This window comes from Pseudopodoces humilis, chromosome 16 (assembly GCF_049639895.1).
Source record: "Pseudopodoces humilis isolate 2021_Gansu_Grassland_sample_001 chromosome 16, ASM4963989v1, whole genome shotgun sequence".
In the NCBI taxonomy this organism is placed as follows: domain Eukaryota; kingdom Metazoa; phylum Chordata; class Aves; order Passeriformes; family Paridae; genus Pseudopodoces; species Pseudopodoces humilis.
The window spans coordinates 6,893,918-6,917,569 of record NC_142215.1 but is presented as its reverse complement, the minus strand read 5'-3'; the positions used below and the strand labels follow the sequence as shown (position 1 = coordinate 6,917,569).

The following is a 23,652-nucleotide window of genomic DNA, read 5'->3' as shown; positions in this document are numbered from 1 at the left end:
TGGAGGTGCTCACTACTGCTGGGCAAGCCTGAAGAGGTAGAAGACTTTGCTTTCAGCTACTGAGAACACATGGGAGTTTTATAAAGTAAGAGAACTTTTATCTTTTTTAACTTCTTTAAAAATATTTGTCACTAGAGATCTTCCTTCTGTACTGATCAACTACCACACAGTATTGGATAAATAGCATGAATTCCCATTAATATGAAGTCAGGGAAAGGAAAAAGTAGCAGAAGGCTACAGAGATCAGACAAAATGCTCACTGAGTTACTGTGACCAGATGGCTTTTTGTCAGTGTCTGAGGGAAGTCAGGTTTGATGTTTTTCTTCCCATACAATATTTTCATGCAAACGCCCTTCTAGCTCCAGTTCAAAAGTGAGAGTTTGATTTATATCCCCAAACCATCCACCTAGCCAGGCTCCAGCAGCTCTCTCTAATGACATAGCAATGATTTTCTGGATTGCTGTCCACAACATGGATGGTGTTTAGCATCCACCTTAATTTTTTCATTTATATGTTCACACTAGAAGTGAGCACAGATAATCCAAAGGAATGTCTCCACATTTTATCCCTCCTTTTAAACTATTCCTCATAAACATTTAAAACTGTGAACAAGCTTGCAAGAATGGGTTTTGGCATGAGGAACAGGTGGTGCTAATGTTGGGTAAATGTTCCTGCAGGGGAGAGACTAGAAGTCTGCTATAAATTACAGGGGTATTTCTGCAACTAAAAAACTTGATGTTCATTGATGAAGCTGAGAGAGCTCTTTGATGGCAAAGCCATTGGGGAGCTTCAAATCATGTCACTTCACTAAATCTTCTTTCTCCATTTGTCTTGGAAAAACATTCTTGCAAACATATGTGATGCACATAGCACTAACAAGAGAGGATGGCCTAGAGAAATTACGTATTTCTGCTTCATCACAAATTCAAGCTGAATAATCTCCTACTCAGACACTTTTCCAGGTCAAATTCCTCTTGTATTTATAATGGGGAAAACTCTCTTAAATACCCCCCACTGAACATAGGAAGCAAATAAATTAATTTTGCAATTTGGAAAAGCATGTCCTAAATAAGCAGTGGGACCAAAACTTATTTCTGTCCATCAGAAAGTCATAAATCTATGCTCTAAAGGATTCCATGCAGTGAGGAAAGAATTTATAGGAACATACCTGCAGTATGAGGCCCACAATTTCCTAATCATGCTATCAGTGTCATTTTATAATCTGCAATACTTGTTCCCTACTGTGCAGCACTTAGATGATGCTTTCTTATAAGAGATCCTCTCTGTGGAGGACAGAATCCCATGTCACAGTGCACAGGAAAGTGTTTCCTGCTGATGAGTTTTTCTGGGGCAGTACCATCCCCTTGTTCCAGTAAGCAGTTTTGATAGGAAAATGGAAAATCACTGGAAAATAAAGAACAGGTACTTCTCTTTCACCTTTTTTCTCCACATGGGTGGCTGCAGGGCATGGACCCACCATTTCAGTAGTTTCTTTGGGACACAATTACATCAAAATCCCAATACACTCCATACACTGCAGCTTTCAAGATGCAAATCTCAGCCATAGGGAGAGTACATTTCTGCAGTTTTAAACCCAAAACATACGCCCACCAACTCAATTCCCACAGCAGAGCCCTCTGGACACAACAGTCACTGACCTTTGTGCCCGGTCTGTGATCTCCTCCTCCAGATCCAGCAGGAGCGCTGCCTGAGCCATCAGCTCCTTGCTGCAGGGCAGGGATTTGAGGTGCAGAATTAGCAAACCAAGGCAAAACTTGCTTCCCATCTCCTCCAGCTCCTGTGTCCCCAGCTGCAGGCCCTAATGGAGAGAGGCACAAGGTTTCATGATTCCAACATGTGGAAGTTTCCCCAAAGAATCATCTGTAAATTAACTAACAGCACATGGTCCACAGAAGCTATCCTAAAATAGCCTCTGTTTTACAGCAGGGCAAACAGAGGCAAATAGTTTAAATGTCTCAAATAAATTTTCAGAAGTCATTGTAAGAATTAGACTCGGACCCCAGGAGAATCTGACTGTAAATCCACTTTCACAAATCATCCAGTTTTTTTCTTTTTCTCTGTAGAGGAGCTGTCTACCTAAGTAATGGAAAAAATAAAGTCCTGTGATTATAAACATTAGGTAGTGGCAAAGATAGAAAAGGGAACTGGACAAGGGGAGAAAAGAGAGGAAGAGATCTTTAACAAGTTATGAATTGTTTTTTTAAGAAAATCAATTGCAAAGTAATTGCAAAATAACAAACACCTCTAAGGAATTTCTCAGTCTGTTAAAAGCTGGTGGCACAAACAGGTTTTGGATTATCAACTCCATCTTTTAAGAGAGGAATTCTCCAAGCTGTGGATCCTTGCTGATTGTGAATAGTCTGTGTTTGGTTTTACACCAAGGGCCTGCATCAGAGTAAGTCAGTGCTGTAATTGATGGCATTTCATGCATCTGGTGAGAGGAGGGCAGGAGACAAACAAAGCTCAGATGTAGCAAAAAGAAACTAAAACTGCAAACTCCCTTATCTTTGGCACTTAGAGACCTCATCACCCATTGGGGCTGGACCAGCTCTGCCTCTGCCAATAACAGTCCTGTGTGTTTTTGCATGAAAAATCATCTCTGCAGCCAAGCTTCTGTGAGATTTCCAGCTCCATTCCCAGGCTGTTTCCTTAGCAACTCTCAGGAGTCAGAATAAGCCCTGGCCTTAAGCGTGGTGTGAGCTCCACATCAGCACAGCCTGCACATCTCTCTCCTCTAGATATTTGTTAGTGAGCAGCTCATGGGTACCGAACACATTATAATTTATATTATAAAATATAATGTGTTCAGTAATCCATGACAGGGGACAGAGCTCTGCTCTTTTCCTGTATAAAGTTATATTTGTAAAATGCTTTGGGATCCTCGGGTCTGAGCACCTCTGAATAACTGGAAGATTATTTCTGAGCCAAAACCACACAGGTGGATGGAAGGAAGAAGAGATTTCACACATAAATATCTGCAGCTCTTCTGAGGAGTTGTTTGGTACATTTTTGCAAGAGGACAGAAACTATTGCACTCCAGCACCATAACTTCCTCCCTAGCAGGTCCAGCATATGCAAATATCATCTGGCATTAAAAACTCCCTCTCTGATCACAAGTGCATTTTCCTATGGACAAGATATTGTGATTCAGTTTCTTTCCTGAGGCCCTATGAGCAAAGCAAGAATCCAGAGTTATGATGAACATAATCCAGAACTCAAACATGTTCTGAGCATCTGGACAGGCAAGGACCTACTCAGAAGAGCACACACAATCTGAGGAAACAGCCTCAGTGCTAGGCAGGCTCTAGGGCTGCAGGAAAATTGACTTTTGCCCTCTGAACAGTCTCTTAAGTGTTTTTATCACACTGGGAAAATGTCTTACATCATTTTGACTCTACTTCTATTCACTTCTACACAAACTTTGTCAAGCAAAGTTGCAGCAATAATTTATAAGAAAAACAAAAATGGAGGGAGAAGTTTATGGGAACTGAGGGTCATTAACACAAAACAATGAGAATACTCAGCTATGAAAAAACTCAGATAGTAGAATCTCCAAATAGATTCCTAAATGTTTTATTATTTTACTTTAAAAGACTTAAGATATTTTAGTGTGGCAGAGTTATAACCAGCAGGCAGAAGTGGTGACATTTCAGAGAAAAAAGTTGTCATTTCCACAGCAAGACAGTAATTTTCTTAGGGGCAAAAAATACAAAGAACATCTCAAGGCTTTCCCTGGGGTGTATCTCAAGGTCTTGCTTCTAAGATAGAGGCAACATACTAAACAGCTATCAAGAAGATGCAAACAGTGCCTGAGCTGAAACTCAGACTGTGGCTTTATGACTCCCTAGAGCTTTAGTCAGAATATGGAGAGGCCTTAAGAGATTATGAGCAAAAAATAATAATAATATTAACACTGCAACACACCTCAGAAGGCTAAGATAGTAACTGCTCATGCACTGAACCCAGCTGCTGTACAATGGACCCGTGTTGCTTTGATATTAGACAGCTCAGGAGTAACAGCAAGAAACTCAGCCAGAGGACTGCCTGTTAGCATACTTTATTCACTTCAAACACAGACATTTATTTATTTTAACTCAGGCAATTTTCTCTCTCCTTCCTCCCTCCTCAGTTCTCAGCAGAGGGAGAAGCTGGAGGTGCAGAACACGACTGCTATTAAACTGAAGCTGGGACAGGGCTGACACGTTGAGCTAATGTAATTGATGGCATCTGCCAGCAATGCCAGGACCTGGTGTAGTGCTTAATAATCAGTCCCACCTGCATTACTGAAAGGGAAGCCTGACCCCCAGGCATTCCCATGTGGCACAGCCAGCTGCAAAAATTTTGAGATTGTGCTTGTAACTCTACGAAAATATCCTGTAAGAAACAAAGAAAGAAGAAAGGCAGAAGCGATGCACTCAGCTTTGGTTGAGAAGCTGGTAGGAAGCACAGCTCCATGGCAGGGAAGCTGTCTGGGTGTTACCAAGTGACAATACATGGTCTGTTTGTCACAGCTGTGCAGGAGGAAGCTGCTCTGCCTGCCAGCACCTCCCCTGCAGTGTCCTGCCAGCCTGCATTCTCAGTGAGCCCATCTTCTCTGTCCCCTCCTCTGTCACATCGGTGTGACCAGTGGAGCATGGTGCAAAGTGTCCCACACCAAAAGGAAGGAGGAAGCAGCACCCCTGCACCAGAAAGCTTCAGACAAGCTCATCAGTCTTAATTAGTCCAGCCTCAGAAACATGCTAACTAAACCTACTTTAATGATCAGCTCAAGGCTCCACACAGGTTTTGCTCTCCATTACATCAAAGTACAAGTCTGGACCAGCATTAGCTTCATGCACCACATTCCACTGCACAATGCAAATTGGTCCTTTGGGCCCTGTCATGAAATAATCTTCTGCAGACATCATGTAAAGGGGTAACAGGTTAATTGTTTCCTGGCTATTATAGAGAGTAATGGAGCTGAAAAACTTTTCTTAAACCCTTTTCACATTTTCATACTGCAACAGACAGGATGGGAAGAGGTGATGCCTAATAACAGTCCAAGTTTGAGATATATTTATTTTCCACTCTAATACAAAACAGGGGAACAGGAATAAAAGACTTATCATTTAGCCTCAACACTGTCAATACAAATTTTCCTAAACAAAATTAATCAAATTGTATTGGAGAAACAGTTCATTCATGCTCGGCACTGGTGCATCAAATGAATATCCACAACTAAATGTTTCCAATACCTCTCAGCTTGCCCTCAAAATATTTCCCAGGCTAAATGACAATGCAATGGAAAAACTTTATTATTCATTGCTCATGTGCTTTAAATACTCCAGGAGGCAAAGACAGCGATAGTTTTGTAACACAGATATTGTTGAAGGAGGTGGAAAGACTCCAGAAGTTAAATTAGAGATTTCTCCACAAGGGTAATGAGAATTACAGTAAAATCAGAGCTGGGAGATACTAATAAATACAAGTAGACAGAAAATTTCAGAGGGATCAATTTTTTCCTAAAAGAGATTTTTGACACAGAGCACAGCCACATCAGTGACCTAAAGCTTCTCCTGCTTTAGGTCACTGTTCAGTCCTTGGGGCTACAGCTTTTCCCTGCAAACCCACTTCCAGTCAACACACACACCCACACTTACAGAATACTCCCTGCATCTCAACAGCTCTACACATGCACAATGGCTATGCCCTAAGGCCGGGTATAAATAAATTGACAGTCTGGTTTCTCACTAATTCCATCAGTGAGCTCTCCCTCGGAATACTAATCAAAACCATTTGGAAGCTCTAGAGGACAAATTTAGGGAGCTGAATGAAACATTTGCTGCTTGGTGTCTGCAGCCTTCATTTTAGCTTGAGCCAGCCCTGAAGGTTACTGTACTTTCAACCCCTGTGAATGAAAATACACAGACACCTGCTGGGGAACTGGCTGTTTGGACAACTGGGACAGCAGGGAATAATCCAGGTTTTCTCATTCCCAAAGATCCCTCAGCAGCAGGAATGGCATGCAAAACAGACGAAGTGGAGGGGATGGGAATTGGGGCCAAAACATTTCAAGAGGTTTAAGCAAATGGAAAAGGCTGAAGATGCAAGGAAAAGAAAAGCAGGCTAGCAGGAATTTCTAGAAAGAAAGATGAGAGGGACTGGAGTTAGAGCCAGGAAATAAAAGGATGGGAGAGATAAAAGGATGGGAAAGAAGGAAGGGTTGTTGAGGTCAATGGATGCTGATACAGAGAAATTATAACAAGAAGAAAGCTAATGGCAACCTTGACCAACTTGGCACCCTTGGGGAAGTGTGCCTTGCTCTGCACATCTGTCCTCATTACATCTGGTGCTCTGGCCACATGGTGAGGAGAAAAGGCCTGACTTGCTTTGAATCTCCTCACTAAACTTCTGCTGAGCTCAGCTGGTGTTTTGGCTGAGCAAACTTCAACAGCACAGAAGTAATTATTGTTTTAATCATTCAAATAGGCTCTTTCATTATTAAAAGATATGTATGTCATAGGCAACACTGTTCAGGGAACAGACTGAAAGGGAGGATGAAATACCTTCTCCTTCCAATCTGCTGGAGAAAGAGTCCTGAACAAACTGCTCATTGAAGAACTGGGGATTTAACAAACAAAAACTTGCCGCCAATTTCTCTAGAAAAAACAGTTGTTTAGGTTATGAATTCTCCAGTTCTGTTGTGGGGAAAGGCTTTTTCCTTCTTTCCACTGACTAGCTATGTGTCTGACATTTCCATTTCCACACCTTTCCCCTTTCCTTTGCTGTATTTCCATAGCTGTTTCCTCCATGCTTTTCTCCTTCCTGAACTTCTCCTTCTCTGTTCCTTCCTTAGCATAGTTTCTCCTTTCCTTAATCATCTCCCACGAATGACACAGTATATGTCAAGTTCATCATGTGTCAGAAGAGCCAAATTTTATCAGTGTTGCACCTAAACTCTGTGTTTTCTTGGCCACTCTACCCCAACACTGCTACTTTTATGCCAACAATTTGCTAACTACACAGGATGGCATGTGGATTTAACTTCCCACCTCCTCAAAGACTGCACACACACTGAGGTAGTAGCTGGACAGGCAATAGCACAATAACATTTTTTGGTTTGGGGTATTTTTGTGTGTGTTTTTGTTGTTTGGTTTTGTATTTTTTTGTTATTGTTTTGTTTTTCTGGGTTTTTTTTGTTCAGTTTGATTTTTGGATTTTGTCTGTTTTTTATTTGGGCCATAATTGTGATGGGTGGTCATGTTGGAAACCAAAAGAGAATGACAAATGAGGGTATTTTCCACCGATGCAGACAAACCATGTAGAAAGATGCTATTCTTTACAGAGTTCTTGCTTTCCAATAAAACTGAGCAGTACATCGGTTTTCTGTCTCATTCATTTCCTTGTGACATGCTGGGGACCTATTTTAGGCCCTGGATGAACCTGGACTAAGCTTATCCCTCTCTGCAGACGCTGAACAGCATTTCTCCTTGTCCCACAATGTCTTTTCAAACAGCACAGAAGAGGCTGAGTGAAGGCCAGGCCAGAACTGCACACTTTAGTGGAATCTGCACTGTTTCCCAGCAACAGGATCAGGAGTGCCTCAAGTTCCTATCTGAGGACTGCAGACAGTTTTGGGGAGGAGAAGCCTGCCTGTACCATCCAGTGAAGACATGACAGTCCAGAGAGCAATCTTTTCACAGAAGACCTAACCAATGCCATGGGTGACACCATTATTTCAAATAATAATAAAAAAATAAAACAAAAAAAAACAAAACTAAAACAAACAAAAAACCCCCCAACAAAATAAAGAAAACAAAAATTACAAAAAACACCAAACACCCCAACATGCTAATTCTAAAGAAAAAAAAAATACTGCTCCAGGATACTTAAGCTGCCAAGAAACAGAACTAGGGAGTGTTCAAGTCACACAGGAATTCTGAGGCAGTGCAAGGAAATAAAGCAATTACCAGATATTGGAGGCTATCAAGTGCTTTGTTCAAGAAAGCACCTTTCTTCCCCATGCTCCCAGTATTTCCAACAGGCTAACTGGTATCTGATGGTGCCTTGAAAACCGATCAGTAGTCTCATCATTACCTCCTCTCACACATGTTCCTTTCCCTGCTATCTGAACTCTGTGGAACATGGAACAAGTCACAGACAGGTTACAGGATGAGGTATCTGGAGATCAGGTGTGAGGTGGGGTTGTAAGTATGTCTCAGAATCTGTGTCAAATGAATTAGTTTCTAAAAGCAGTTTGGGAAAGCAAGAAGCTGAAATTTTTCAAATCCTAAATTGGCAGCCTAATCCCTGGATGACTTTTCTTCCCCTCTTCTTCCACTTAAAAGTTTGCCTCCATAAATAATTCTGATGAACAGAAAAGCAAGCAGACTCTTGGCCCACCCCAGCCTTTTCATCAGCTATGAATTTACCCAGTTTGGCCATATTTCATTATGGGTGTAAAATAATTTTCTAAACACGGCTGGTGATCATCACATGCGTTGGCAAAAATGATTTATTATACTTATCTTGGCTAATGTAAACCTAGATGCTTCTCAAAGTGTCAAACCCACTTTAAAAACTCTCAGTAAGGTATTTATCTTCATAATGCCATTCACAGTGGGGATCCCCAGGTTAACTGTGTGTTATACAAATAATCAGCTGTTGCATCTTAACTTCATGGAATGGTGACACACATTTTTATTACATTACACAACACTTTGTTATTTTTTCTGCATTTTTCAAGCATTTAAATTGACAAGTACATTCTATTGTTCCCACCAGATAAAAAATATTTATTGACCAAAATGACAGAGCAAGGTTAGCGTGCTTCAGCTCCCCATCCAAAACGAGACACCAGGATCATGGAACCTTTCACTTTTGCACCAACACAGGGACAGAGGCACTAGAACAGATTTAGTGAAAGCCATCACAGCACGACTCAGAGAACAGCCCAGCTGCTCCAGCACGATACCCCACATTGTCTCCATCCCTCTGCTGCCACATTAGATCACCATGGAGCCTATAAACCACTGAGACTGTGTCTTAGCCTGGCAGCAATGTCAGGCAGAGAACTCAGGTGGGTTCTGCTCCCTGCTGTGTTGCCTCCAAGCATCCCCAGCACTGCAGAGCCTCCCCCAGCCCGGCACTTGCTGTTTCTGCCACACGCTGCTGTGCTCTCTGCACTGCTGAGCTTTACTCCTTCCCTTTATAACTCAGCAGCTCCAGCATCCCCAATGCTTTCCTCGGATTGAAGCTGCCTTCCAGGCCACTAAACACTTTCATCTGTTCCCTCCAGCCCATGTATATCACTGCTTAGTCTCTTACAAAGAAATGACCCATAACACACACAGTACTTCACAGGAGGTGTTACCACTCACGTCTACAGGGATATTAGAACATCTTCCAAGGCTCCCTGTTTCTTCACACACACAGGCATCTTACTCACTTTTTTTCTTTATTGCTGCTGCTGCTGCACATGGCACAGACATCTTTATCAAGCTGTCTTTGTAATAGCTACTTATGTTTTCCTGAACGGTTAGAGCTAATTCAGAGCCCAGCCATGTGTCTGAATGCTTTAAACTATTCCTTCAAACACGCTGCACCCTGCCACTGCCTATGTTTCATCTTCCATTCTAGTACCCACAATCTTTCAGCCCTTCTTCCCACGGTATAATTTGCATCAGCTGCTAGCAGCAGATCTTATTATCTTATTATCTCCTTGTCTTCCAGTCATTCAAATTATAAATACTGACCAGCACCCATTCACATAATGGTAACTGGATTCAACTTACATTTCTTTCCACCCCAGTGTTGCCTTTTCCTACCCACTTTTCCCATGCTTTTAACTTGGTTTTGACTACACACAGACCCTTTTAGTTCTCATTCCATAACTGGCAAAATTTGATTTTTTTTTTCTTCTTGTGGAAGCCTCTTCTTTCACCAGCCATGGCTCATCAGGGATGCCCACTGATATCATTCTGCATGAAAATTAGCCTAGATTCACCCTTGAAAGCCATTAATGAAACTTTATATACTAATTTCTCATTTTTCCTCTAGCTCCTGTATTTAAAAAAAAATAAAAATCATATTATCAATGCCCTATCAATTCTATTAATATTCTCAGTCATTGCATTTCCTTCTGTCGGTGTTAGTCCAGGTCCTGTGGCTGTGTTATTGGTGGTTCTCTCATGACATCAAGTAAGTTTTTAAACATAAAGTATCATAATTATGATTATTTACCTTATTGAACCTGGTTTAGACAGTCAACTGCTGAGTCTGCAGGCCAGTTTTAAAGATTCCTTTTTAGTAGTTCAATTTCTTAATTTCCTTACAACTCCTACAGGAAAAAAAACAAACCTGGGCTTCACCTAATTCTGTGAGTTACAACCTTAATCAAATACCAAATAACAGAGCAGACAATGTGCAAGCACTGATTTCTGTACAAAGCAGCCAGCATGGTCCCACAGCATCCTGCTCTGTTCCCATCCTGGCTGCCTACAAGCTCTGCCAGGGAACCAGTGGCCCTAGAATGCATCCAAATCTCAGCCTACACAAATTCTTATTATTCCAGTCCTTGGAGTCCCTCATTATTTTCCAAATCACACCTTGAAGCACAGAAGCTTATTTCTTTCTTCCAGGTCTGTCTGCTTTCCAGAAAATCCCTCATATCCTTCTGCCAATGGCCTCAGAGCAGAGCTTCTACCTGGGGGTGGCTTTTCTGGGCACATCAGATGGCACACAGCAGCTTCCACGGTGGAATAATTGCATGCAAATGTCCAGAAGAGATTATCCTAAGGCCTTCTGTGTGTCTCCTTAAAAACTTACTTTAAATAGGCCTTCACAAAGACCCTCACAGGTGAGAGGTAGGGACACAGACCAATCCACAGCTCTGCACCTTCCTCTCCCGTTTCAGTTTTCATTACTGTAACCTTTCATGCCTTCTATATCCATCCCCTTATTCTGATACATGTCAAGAGCTACCTGAGACTTTTTACCTAAATTATAAATGGCTCCCCCAGGCTAATTTCTCTTTTCCATATCACAAATTCTCTTTGGTCACCTTCAGCAAACACCATCAAAGCCAGCCTTCCCACCTATCCCTCCCTACAACCTCAGCATCAGTGACAGGAAGCAACTATGATTCTACAATTTATTATATTAGCACTTCTAAAACAACAAAGGAGGCATTTGATTTTCCAAGCCAAAGGCACATGGGAAAGCACAAAAAGCATCTCTGCCCCGCTCAGATCAGAGGAAAGAGACACAGCAGAGGAGAGGGCTTCCCCCAGCCTGGTGCCTGCTCCCTTTGAAGAGGGAGGATGGAAGTACAAGCAAGGAGCTTGCTGGCTGTTCTCTTACAGGTGTCAGTGTAATCATTCTGACACAGGACCCTTCTTGCTGCTTGTCACATTTAACAGAGAAATGGACAATAACAGGGAAAATATGACCCTTTTTTTTCCTTTCTTCTTTTGAATAGTCTATCCTAGTCACCTGGAGAATGGCTGATAACACTGAGGGTAATTCAGGCAAAAATACTGCAGGACCCTCTTTGATGTCTGCTCTGATTTAATACAGGTTCACAAAATGAACATGTAATACAATAACACCATAGAAAGTTACAGAATCCATAAGAAAGCTGTGTCAGAGGGAGATTTCACCAGACAGTCCAAGGGCAAGTTACTAATCATTTCATTCAGCAGCTGGGTTGGGAAGGACATCCTGCAATGAGCCCAGGGATGTGATATCCACAGTCAGAAATCAAAGATCAAGGTCCTTTCAGGTGAACCAAGTGCCATTAGCCACTAACAAGGGTCTGCAGGCCTTCAGAGCCCAAAGGCTCATTTCATCACAGCCCACATGTCCAGTGGCACAAAGGAAGCTGAGAGCCACTAAGATACGGATGCTGGATATTTATACCTTACATTTCACTGGAAGAAATTATTACTAAAAGGAAAGCAAAAATGAGTATCAAAACAAATCTTCTGCTTTATTACAGGAGATAGGAACTTGTGGTGCTTATCCACGAGGAGCTGATGTGGAGCATGAAGATATTTTAGACATCTGGATGTATTTGCCAAGGAGAACATCGGTCAGAACTGGCAGCTGGATGAAAACTTTTGCAAACCACCTGTCAGTATTTCCCCTTCTCTAACACTACCAGCACAGGGTCAGTTTAATTCCTGCACACTCTACGTTTTAGGAGAGACAGAGACAAAGAAAATCTTTGAAGACTGTGAAGAACAGACTGAAGAAAGGGAGACAAGTTCAGAGACACAGAGCTATGGTGAGGAAAGGCAGCTCTCTCAAGTGGGGTAATTGATGTGACCCTCACATAAGCTCACAATGCCCTGTGTTCTGCCATGGACATGTCCACATTGACTTTTTCAGAGATGGAGAAAGCAAATGAAAAATGTTTCACCTCGAGAGAGCATCAGGTGAGAAGCACACAAGACTTGTGAAAACAAAATACAAGCTTCTGAGTCCTTGAAAATCCACTGGCCATTCACAGCAGAGCAGACAAACCTTACCAGCAGAGGAGACGCTGACTCCAGATTACAGGCTCTCAGGATTTTTCATCTTGCAGATGTACTACCTGAGAAAATTTGCATAAGAACATGCTGCCTTTTCTTAGGAGTCCTTTTATGATTTCTACTGAAAATGATAATCCTCTGTTTGTGACATTGCAATCATTTCTGCTACAATCAAGTGTTGTGTCCAAAAGGAGGATTACTGCTTCCGTTTGGAAAGTGTATGGACTTCCAGAGGAACTGAGGAGCCAGTTCTCAAGAAAATAACCTTGGTAATAGAGAACAAAGACAAAGATCTAAAAACAACACTATATATGATCAGAACTGCCTCTTCCAAGAGGCATCTGAAGCCCTTTAAGTTCACAAAAACTGATATTCCTACAGATGAGGAGATGGAGACAATGGAGATAAAAAAAGCGTCAAGGCATTCCTCTTTACTGTGCTATTCCAACATTCACTCAGATTCTTCCTTTGACAAGCTATTAATGTTTTAAAACTAAACATCACAGAGACATATAGAAAACCCAGAGCAGTTTTCAACTCCATCCTTTCAGCAGCGTCCTGTGGGGAGGAGCATCACTGCACGTGGTGCTGAATGTCAAACAACTCGCTTCAACCTGTGCCTCTGGCAGCTGCTCAGAAATCCACAGAACAAACAGTTAAGAAAAGGGGAAAGGAAAAAAGCCTTTGTTTTCATGCCTTTTTCTTCCCAAGAACATAATTTAGCACGACTTTCCACAGAACAATTTGCATGGGATTACCCACCGTGCACTGCATTATGGTAATACATTTCAACCTCTGATGCATATTAGACTGACAGTGCTAAGACTCTGTTAAAGGAAAAATAAATGAAACAGGATAAATGATGATGTAAGACAGGACAGTAAACATTCCACACTTGTGTAATCTGCCAAAATTCAGTCTAAAACTGGCCTAAGAAAGAGAACAAGACTATTGTGCACTCTGAACAGCTTTAGGGAATGTTCCCAACTCAAGCAGAAAACAATACCTGACTGAGACATGGATGTAATCTCAAAGGAATGGAAAGTACAACAAACCAGAACTAAGAGCTGAACAGAAGACAAGGAGAGATTTTCTTCATTTCTTTGATTTCCCAGTGGGTAGCACTGGGGGGAATATTCCTTCTTGCCCATCCAAGGATGGCTCGCTTCACTGCGCTTCGCCACACACGTTCACTCACTCTGCCTTCTGCTCCTCTCCAAGCCCTGCTGCATCTTCTGATGCTGGTAGCGATCCCTAATAGATCCTGGACAGACTCTGTGTTCAAAAACAGCTGTCCCAAAATGCTGAGCCTCGGGGCTATGTGGTCATAGAACCCAAACTACTGACACCTCCTTCCTGCACTCACGGATTGTGACTCAGCCCTTCAGCTGGGGAACAAACACTTCCTCCTAATGTTTTCCAGAATTGGTCTTGCACTTCCCATAGGAAATAGCCACAGGAAAATAGGATAAAATATTAACTCTCCCCCTTCAATCAATTCCACACACAGTTTTCCTAGTAATTGAAGCAATTAGCTATCACTCCTCAGAACCTGAACTGAGTGATAAGTCTCTTCTGGTATGCCATGAAGAACCATTTATCTGGCCAGGGGACTTTCCTGCAAAGCCCTCAGACAAACAGGAGCAAAAGGTAACAAGGAGGGAACAAGTGATAGAGCTGGTCGAGGGGAAGGTATATGCTAAAAAGCAGGATTTTTCCATCAAGGTCTTTTCATTAGTTCTCTCAAAGCTAAGTCACAGAAAAATGAACAAAATAAGGGTTGAGGCCAAATTATATTTGCTGAAGAGGAGTTACAGAGATTAGTGTATTAATTAATTGAGACAACGATGTCAGCAAGGGCCTGACCTTTATTCCTGCCCTAGTAACAGCTTTGTCCCTGGTGACTTTCAGCCTGCATGCTAAAGCCGTTTAGATACATCCCTCAATTAATCTCAGGATACCCTCTGGGAGGTAGCAGAGCAGCACTGCAAGCTTCAAGCAGGGATGCTGAATCAGAGGAGGAGTAACCTAGTCAAAGGCACCTCGTCAAGGGCACTGGCAGAGCTAGGGACAGAGCCCACAATTCTCTTTACCTCTCACACTTCACCTCTCATGGATAAGAGCAAAGCTGTTTGAAGGTATTAATCTGGAATTCTGCCATATTTTATTAAAAAAAAAATAATAAAAAAAATAAAATCAGAGACTAACAAGAAATAAAGATTAGGTTTCAAAAAGCCCCCCACCGCAAAACCACAGTAAAGAATCTGGTTTAAAAAGAACTTGTATCATTTATGTTCTGTAATTAAAAGGCAGCAATACATGAAACTTGAACAAAATGACAGATACTAATGAGGCCGGGACAGCAGGAAGGTCTTCAGTCACATCCTGCTTCTCCCCTTTGCACTGAGACCAAGTCCTTCCCTCAGGCAGGTGAACTCCCTGTCCCCTGAGCCACCGTGACAAAGGATCTCCAGAGTCCACAGGTGCAGCTGGATGGCAGGATACGAGGTAGGATGAAGAGCTGGTGCTGCCCCACACACCAGGAATGGACAGGGGTGCAATCTGGACAGGCTCAAGAAGAAAATGAGCAATCACAGTTTTTCAGAGGCAGTCAGGGGACCAAAAAGCCACATGAGTTGAGGAGAGAGTGGTGATACTCAAGGATGTTTGTAACACTGGAAGGTGCCTGCTGCTATCAGAACAGATGTTATTACAGTGACTGGGAGCCTGAATTTGTTTGGCCTCCTAAGCAAAAGCAGCAGACACATCAGCCCATCGATCTTGCCCACAGACTCCCGTCAGACTGAGTTCCTGGCTTCCCTTGGGAACCCTCCTTGTCACTGCAGACCCACCAGTGATTCCTAGGCTGATCCAGTCACCACCACTGGACCTGATCTGATTCACTGGTTTGCATTCCTGGCTTGACCTGGTTCTGCTTCATCACCACGGACCTGCTTAGTGACCTGGGCTCTGGGTTGAATCTGCCCATCCTTCACAGGCCTGCTCACCCTGTTCAGCTGCAGGCTTGGCTGGCAAGGAGAGACATCTGGAATTAATTTGATTTCTCCCATTGCTAGAACTGCACTTAACTCTTCTCAGTGCAGGCTCTAAATTCTCACCACTCCAGATGAGCAATATTGCCGAAGCTGTAACTTGGACAAGAGAAACTGCTCCCTCAGCATGTCTGTCCATCCCTAGCTGAGCTGAACCTGCCTGTCCCTTCCACTTCAGTTCTACAGTCCTTCACATTCAGTCCTGATGCTGAAGAAAGCTCAGACAAGATCTCTGCTGTGGATGGAGCCTAGACTGGCACATACCCAGCTTTGTTCCATGCTCCTCCATTTAGAGGTTACAACATCCCAAACCACAGCCAAACTTCACTGCATTGCATTGCACTCACTTACCTGGCACCTTCTTGTCCATAAGGAGCCAACACCTGTCACCTCTCCACTGTCATATTTGAATTTGGTCAAAAAAATTTTCCAGTAGAAATAAGCCTTTAACTTGAGGCGTCGAATTAATTTTCATTAAAGCCTGCAGGGTTACCTCATGTTAGAACCCAGTTACAAAAATGGATTTCGTTTTCTTTTCCCTAGCTATTGTTGGCAAACATTAGTAATAGTGAGGGAAGCTATTTTGGGACTTTTATTGGCAAGTCTTATGTTCAGGCACTAAAGGAAATAATTGGCTGACAGTGGGAAAAAAGCGCTAGACATGGCTTTCAAGAAAATACCACTTCTGCCAAGCTCTTTACACACAGCTTCTCTGGGGAAAAACCCCAACACCAAACCCCAAAACAACAGAAAACCAAAAGATTTTATTAACTGCTACTAATAGAAGACATATCAGTGGGGATGAAGGAGAGAAAAGGGCACACATGATAAGTTCTGTCTCAGACTGACAACCACCAATGTTCAAGGACACATTTCTGAGACACAGGTACCACAATTAAAATAACATGTTTGCCATGTACAGACACAGCAGAGCACATTTGCATACTTGGAGGTGTGAGAGAAAGTGTTTTGAACTAGTTCACTCATTTATGTGCCCACATTCAGTCACAGTCTTCAGCAAAGTTTGCACTCACAAACATTTCCTGCACACAAACACTCCACCAGTACAAACACTCACCTCCTGTGAGTCAGGAAAGTACAGGCAGGAGCTAATAGAAGTACACAGATTCATATCTATTTCTCTTGTAAATTGTGCTCACAGTCTTCACTCATTTATTAACACTGTGCTAACAATTTCTAGTGATTAGTGTTAAAAAGGGAAAGCACGATCATGCAGATCTCGGTCCTTCACATGTGAATTAATTACACTCAGCAATACCTGTCACCCCTAATACATACAAAGGAGTGAAACAGACTTGTTTTTTCTATTTCCCAGGCATTTGCTTCAGTGTAACTATGATTTATTCATCAATGACCTAAGAAACAATACAATAAAATTCACTAAATGGAAACATAAAAATTAAGCCCTTTCCCACAAAGCCACGCTGAGCAGTACAATCACTCAGACTCTTTCAGACCCCTAATGAAAATCAAAAATGATTGGCAAACGATTTAGGAAAAATATAACCTGTTCTTTTTCACTTCTTTGTCTGGGTGTGGAGACAGTACATTTGTCAGCAATGGATGATGCATCTGATATCATGCATAATCATAAACTTGTGCTGTCTGGTGCCACTAACCTTGCTGTGCATCCAAAACCCAATTAGGATTACATGCAATCAGTGAAGATAAAGACTTTATTCAGTCCCCAAGTGTTCTTGTACTAGGTTTGCAAGAGCTGTGGGCACAGCTATTCACAGGGACTAAGCACCCACTCACAGACAAATCAGCTCATTACATGGGTTACACCTGGAATTATTCTCTCCATGTACCCTACTACTGATTTTCCCTTCAAGTGGAAAGCAAATTCTCTACAATCCCTATATAGAGAGGCTGAGTTCTGTATATATAACAAATAATTTTGTGCTGTTATACAAAAAATGTGCCATGGGCAATGGAATTAAAAATTCTTAAGGCTTTATTTTTTTCTTTTTATTTTTTTTTCTCTTTTCCTTTTAAATTCAAGAACATATACATAAATGAGATGAATTTTGAGATTATGCCAAGGCTCAATAATATTGACACAGAAATATAGGTAAAACATTTCTGGTTGTCTTGGGAGCATTCTGGCTGTCTTAAAGGAGAAGGCCTTCAATTACTGACTCTGCCTTTTTGGAAGCTCTTTAAGGTTTAGATTCCGGGTGAGGAGTTATGAGAGCTCACATTTAATTCAGTTTATCATAGCTGTACACTCTCAAATGAAATCAGTGGAACTGACTGGAAAGAGAGGATATTTAATGAAGCACCTTGGGGCTTGAAATATCTGTTATTCAGTCTTCATGAAATAAGCCTCTCTTCAGAATTTTACATTCCCTTATTTCAACAAGTCAGGATCTCCAGCAAAGCCAGCCTGACCTTAAATGCCATCTGGACTGTAGTTATGTATTCCAAACACACCAAGAAGAGCCACATGCTTCTCATTCTTGGGCTATATGAGCAGATAATAAGCCAAATCTCTACCACAATAATTTGATCCCTCTTCAGGCTGTTCCTCTTTTAAGAACTTTTTCACATGGATTCATAAATCTACCCAAGCATTTTCTTTCTCAGAGAACGTAGCAAAAATGTTTCCAAAAAAAAGATGAGAAATTCTGATAAGAGTTCTCCTTTCTAGCAATGGACCCACAAAAGGTCCCATCCACGCTCCACCAGTCAACAGCACATTCACTACAGCAAGGTCTAGCCTTGTAATTAGGAACAAGGGCATGAACCAGCACCATTTACACCTCTGCGGGATGCTGAGCACCTCTGCATCATCAGACCTTCAGTAGGGTCTGACTCCACATCTCCATCTCCCATCTGAAATGGTCTTGCTGTGCCCTATATTCCCCTGCCACTAAATCTATCCACGCAATTTTAAATCCCACAATGTTTGTGCTGAGAAAGAAGAAGACATGTTATTTCATGTTAAGAAGACATGAAAGTTCCTTTCTACCTTTTAATAAACATCATATGAGCAGTAAGGAGGAAACATTACAAGGGACAAGCTGTTCTCCCTTGCCCTGCAAGCAGCAGGTAACAGCTCAAAGCAGCAGATGTGACAGGCACTGCCTGTGCTGGTTTGCTTTCCACCACCCCTCACATGTGGAATGTGTTATTGAACAGGATTGTTCAGTGTGAGGGGACTGCCCCACCCTTCTGCTCCCATCCTGGGTGGAGAAAGGGATGGGACAGGACCTCACAAGGCATTCATCTCCTTTGCTGTGCTGTGGGCTCCACAGGCAAGCAAGAAGTGCACAAATGGCGGTGTTGTGAGCATGCTGTCCTTCAGAGGCTCTGCTGCAGTCCTGTGCACTGCACACCTCCACTCCAATTAGTTACAAATGGAAGAGAACTGAGAGACAGAATTCCCCCCCAGCTTTGCATTTATTAAAAGGTCACCAAGGAAATGTGTTTTTTTTTTCCTGTGAACAGAGATATCAGAAGCTAATGAAATCTGAACTCAGTCACTGCTGCGTGCATTTTCTTTTCAGTCTTTAGAACTGAGCTTCCTTTCCCTTTCACAGGCTACTACAGACTCCCATATGTGCTATGGCAGGAAAGATTTAACAGGAAGGCTGAGGTTATTCACCTCTGCCTTCTTCCCACCCTACCTGCACTAGCAGGTGTGACAGTGTCACCTGGCAGCAGAATGACACAGAGCTCATCATAATTTTAGTTGCACCTTTCCTGGTAGGGACCCACAAGGAACATCTATGTGCATTCCACATACCCACACAAGGTACATGCACTCATGTAGTAGAATTATAAAACCATTTAGGTTGGGGAAGAGCTCCAAGATCAAGTTCCATCTTTGTGTTAGACTCGGGCAATGCTGCTATCAATTACCTGTGTTTCATGTTCTGTCTATAAGCAGAGATAAATGTACACTCACACACGTACACACAACCTTGTGCACACCTTCTTCCAAGCACAATCTCTCGTTTGCACACAGCCAGAATAAGCAAATCCAGGGGAAAGTCATAATCATGTACATCCTGTCACTCACCCGTGCTAAAACCCCTACAAACCTGCATGCTCTGTCCCCAAGCACACACCCTTCCCGACCCCCTTCTCTAGGAATGCAAGAGGTCTGGGAATCAATAACCATTTACAGACCTTCAATCCACCACTGTCAAGTTTGTTCTCCCCTGTTTGCAGTGACAGACAAGCAGAGTAAAGATGCAGGCCATCAGTATGCAGAGGAGGAGAGGTGGGCACTGCGTCAGCATAAAAAGCAGGAAGACACAGCTAAATCCAGTTGAGGTTGTTCTTGCCTCCTGCAAGCAACTGAGCAGAGCTGCCCCTGTCCCAGAAATCTCCTGCTTTATTCCCAGGACATCAATGCAGAACAGAACAGGGCAATAACCACAGGCCATTTTCCAGAAATAACATAACTGTACATTGGAAAATTCAGACAGAATCCCATTCACCTGTTTCCAAAGCCTGAGCAATGACCTTACCCACATAAAATGTGCTACATGTTCAATATAATACAAAAATGACTTGATGCCATATCCTACAGAGGAGACAGTGTGAAACTAAGCACACTTCAGGAACAGCAGAACCTTTAGAACTCTCAGGATGCTTTGCTGATATCTTGAAAAGAATGAACATGCAAATGCAGTGCACCTGAAAGCAGTCAATACCAGTGGATTTCAACCAACTTTGCAGCATCCAGAATAACCAAAAATCTGACAGCATTCCCAGAGTTTGATATGAGCTCTAACCATGTGCCTCTGTCACAGCCCACAGCCTCAGCTGCAGAGCCAGCATCCGAACATCCCAGAGCTACTCAAGCTCAGCCCACAACATGGCCCAAAGCCCTGAGTTTATCACTGTATCTATATTCAGAGATCTCAATTCTGCATTACAAACAAATCCTATTATGCCAGGCCTGAATCTCTCTTGGGCAGAGACTGGCATTAATATAAATATAATTATGGTTGTTTAATAAATGGACAATGTCTGCTGATCTATCTCGTTAAATTAACCACAAGAGTGAATTTTGTATTAGTCCTGACAAGGCCTGCTTTCAAAGCTGACATTTAATACCAGGCCCCAGTACAAATCATACTTCAGGGCACAAAAATCAATTGATTTGGTGAGAACTAAATGTGTGAAACGATAGAAGCAGTTTTGGTGGCTTGTTGAAGGTACCCAGCCTGTGCAACACCTTTACCTAGAGCTGATCAGTCAGATAACAAAATCAAGGCATTTCTGTGCATGTGGAGTTAGCAGGGATGCTCCTGACCCAGAAAAATCTTCAATGCTCTGACCCCTGGAAGTCCTTCCAATCACTGAACATACTGGCCTGATCAGAAAAGCGACCTTTCTGTCGTTCTTTCCAAGCCAGCCTGAGCTCCACTTTCAGATCCCATTTATTTCATTCTCCCTCACTGGAAGAGACAGAAGGGCTGCTCTTAAAAGGTCATTACAAAATTGGTGTCCAGCTGCCTACTGCACATTCACAGTTTTCATCTTTCTTTGGTGGAATGGATCTGGTAGCACAGGAAACAGGGCTGCCTTGAGGTGCCAATTCACCTGGGCACAGGAGAGCTGAGGGTTGTGAACAAGTCACCAAGCAACTCAGGCTTGTTTGTTTATGTTGTGTTCCAGGGTTGTCTCTCTTCCTCCCCATCACTGCCAGCCAGTGAGGCATTCATGCTCTGGGCCATCATGACATGGTTATGCAGCCCTTCTCCCTAACTCACACTACAGATCCAAGCCCATTCCTCCTCAAGGCTAGAAAGAAAAATATGAGAAAGGCAGTAAAAATAGAATTGAAAGTATAATATAATTTAAAAAAAAAAAAAAGAAGGCTAAAGTAAACATCAACAGAAATGCTAGATTCATACTCCATTGTTTTCATGTAGAGAGAGCAATTCAAACCAAATAATCTCACTCAACTCTCAATTATCTTGCAAGATAAAATTATTTTATCAACTATCACCTTTCTCTCCAAACCAGAACTAGTCTCTGCACAATCTGCTGAGCAGTACCTTTTAAACAAATGACCACTTAAAAAAAAAGAAACTATGAGCAAATGCAAAACTGTCCTTATGGATCCTGTGGCAAAACGAAATCTATATATCTACTTTAAATTATATTTTATCAAATAAGTGATCTCCAGCAGGATTAAGGTACTGTAAACTGGACAAAATTTCTAGGCTTTTTTTAGCCCTGGTAGTACACAGCTGTACATCTCTCCCAGAATAATTTTACAGTATCTTCCTCAAACTCATAATATCTTTTTTTATTGCTGCATTGTATGAATCTCTGATTCAATTTCATTGTAGAATTCAGTCATTACTTCCAGCACCCCAAAGGAAACTTCCTGCTTTATATATAAAGCTAAGAGGAGGTAGAAAACAGGAAGAGATTTGGTGAGAGATGTTTTGAGAAAGATGCTTTTTCTGAGACAAGACTTCCTTGTGAGACTGTGACAGACTACAGGTGACCTTTCTCAGGAAGAGCTGCTCAGCTCTTGGCTGATGGTTTTGATCAGACCCCACAATAAAAATATCTTTGCAAGATGAGTCCCCTCTGCCCTACAGGGGATGGGGGCTGTTCTATTTTAGGTGAGTACCACTGCTCCTGGGTTGTGCAATTAAGCCTCTTTCTGGCTCAAGGAACCTCTCATTATTTACACAAAATATTACATCTCTTACATGAGAAGCAGGGACAAGTTCAACAAAAGACCTTCTAGCAATCTAAATCCTTGCTTTGAAGCAGGCAGACTGGAATCTGAGTTTTCTTCAGCCAAAAGAGTGTAGTGACCTGCTCTGTGATCAGCTGTGTTCAATTTCTGCAAGTTATTTTAAAAGGCTGTGTTTTCACCCAAGTGCAAAATGGGAACATTGGCTTGAAATATCAGAAGTTTTCAAAGACAACACCTACTTTCCCCAACTACATATCAATATTTTTATCTTCTGTGGCAAAAGGTGCTGAGAAAGTGTTGACTGTGGTGATGATGACGACAATAGAAAACGAGGCAAAGCACCTTCAGAGGCATAAGTCCTAGCACCAGCCTAGTGAGAATTTGGTCTCTTTAAATCCCTAAAGCAAAAATGTTGTCCTAGGACTAACTACACAGTCAACAGAGTAGAAAGTTTCCCATTTCTGGGTCAGAAGAAACAAACTGAATAACTCTGTCTTACAGATGTCAATCCATGGTAAATAGAAAAGGTTGTGAAAGGAAACAGTTTATTCCCGTTGCTCTTAGCCCAGTGACCTAATAAATCCCAGAGGAAGAAATGATAAGGGCTAAGATAATCAGCATTTAGTATCATCATTATTGAAAACACCCAGACAAGAACCATAATCTTTGAAAAGATTAACATGGTAATGGGTAGAAAAAGAAAGTACTCTAACAAATTAAAGGCACTACTTTAATTAAGGCATCTGTTTAAAAATCTTATCCATGCAGTAATTTCTATAGTAGTGTTCCAGAACTTATTTTTTGGTGATGGTCACAAATGCTTCCTTACTGTTCTAAGGACTGACTGCCATGAATTTTTACTCTTTATCTTCTTATATCCAACATTACAATGGCTTGTGTCTATCTTCCCTTTTTTCTTTGTTCAGGGACAATAAATCTGTGCTATCATTCTTCACAAGATTATTTTCACGAGCCACATTTAGGGAAATGACCTCTACTGTTGTTTACTCATTACATTCAGAAGTACTAGTAAACAATTAGTGCTAACAAACAAGAAACTGAGACTGAAATAACAGAGACCTGTCTCACTATAATCAATCACGTAGATTTTTCATCAGTATTATGAGTCACTGTCCTCTACATTAATTATTACTTTCTTTTTGCTACTCAACCAGCATCATTTTTAACCGAACATGTCCTCAATTCTTGATTAGAGAATTGTGCCTTTTTGGACATGTAGCAAAATCCTTTTTGGAAAAGGACTCAATTTCTATTCATAATACTTCTATTTTTTTCCCCCTCTTGTGGTCTGCTTTAATTCTAATATTTCTTCAGCTCTGAAAAATCACCCTTATTAAGGAAAAAA

At 41.8% G+C, this 23,652-nt stretch overlaps 1 protein-coding gene across 3 annotated transcripts in view; it reads right to left on the bottom strand.

The window, feature by feature from the left end:
• The window catches only part of AGBL1 (AGBL carboxypeptidase 1), a 342,670-nt gene that overhangs the window by 161,810 nt on the left and 157,208 nt on the right, over positions 1 to 23,652 (bottom strand). For all 3 annotated transcript variants that reach the window (XM_088063318.1, XM_088063317.1, XM_014251368.2), the window contains exon 22: positions 1,659 to 1,819. In XM_088063318.1, coding sequence (XP_087919444.1) covers positions 1,659 to 1,819 — 161 coding nt within the window. The remainder of the gene's footprint in view (positions 1 to 1,658; positions 1,820 to 23,652) is intronic.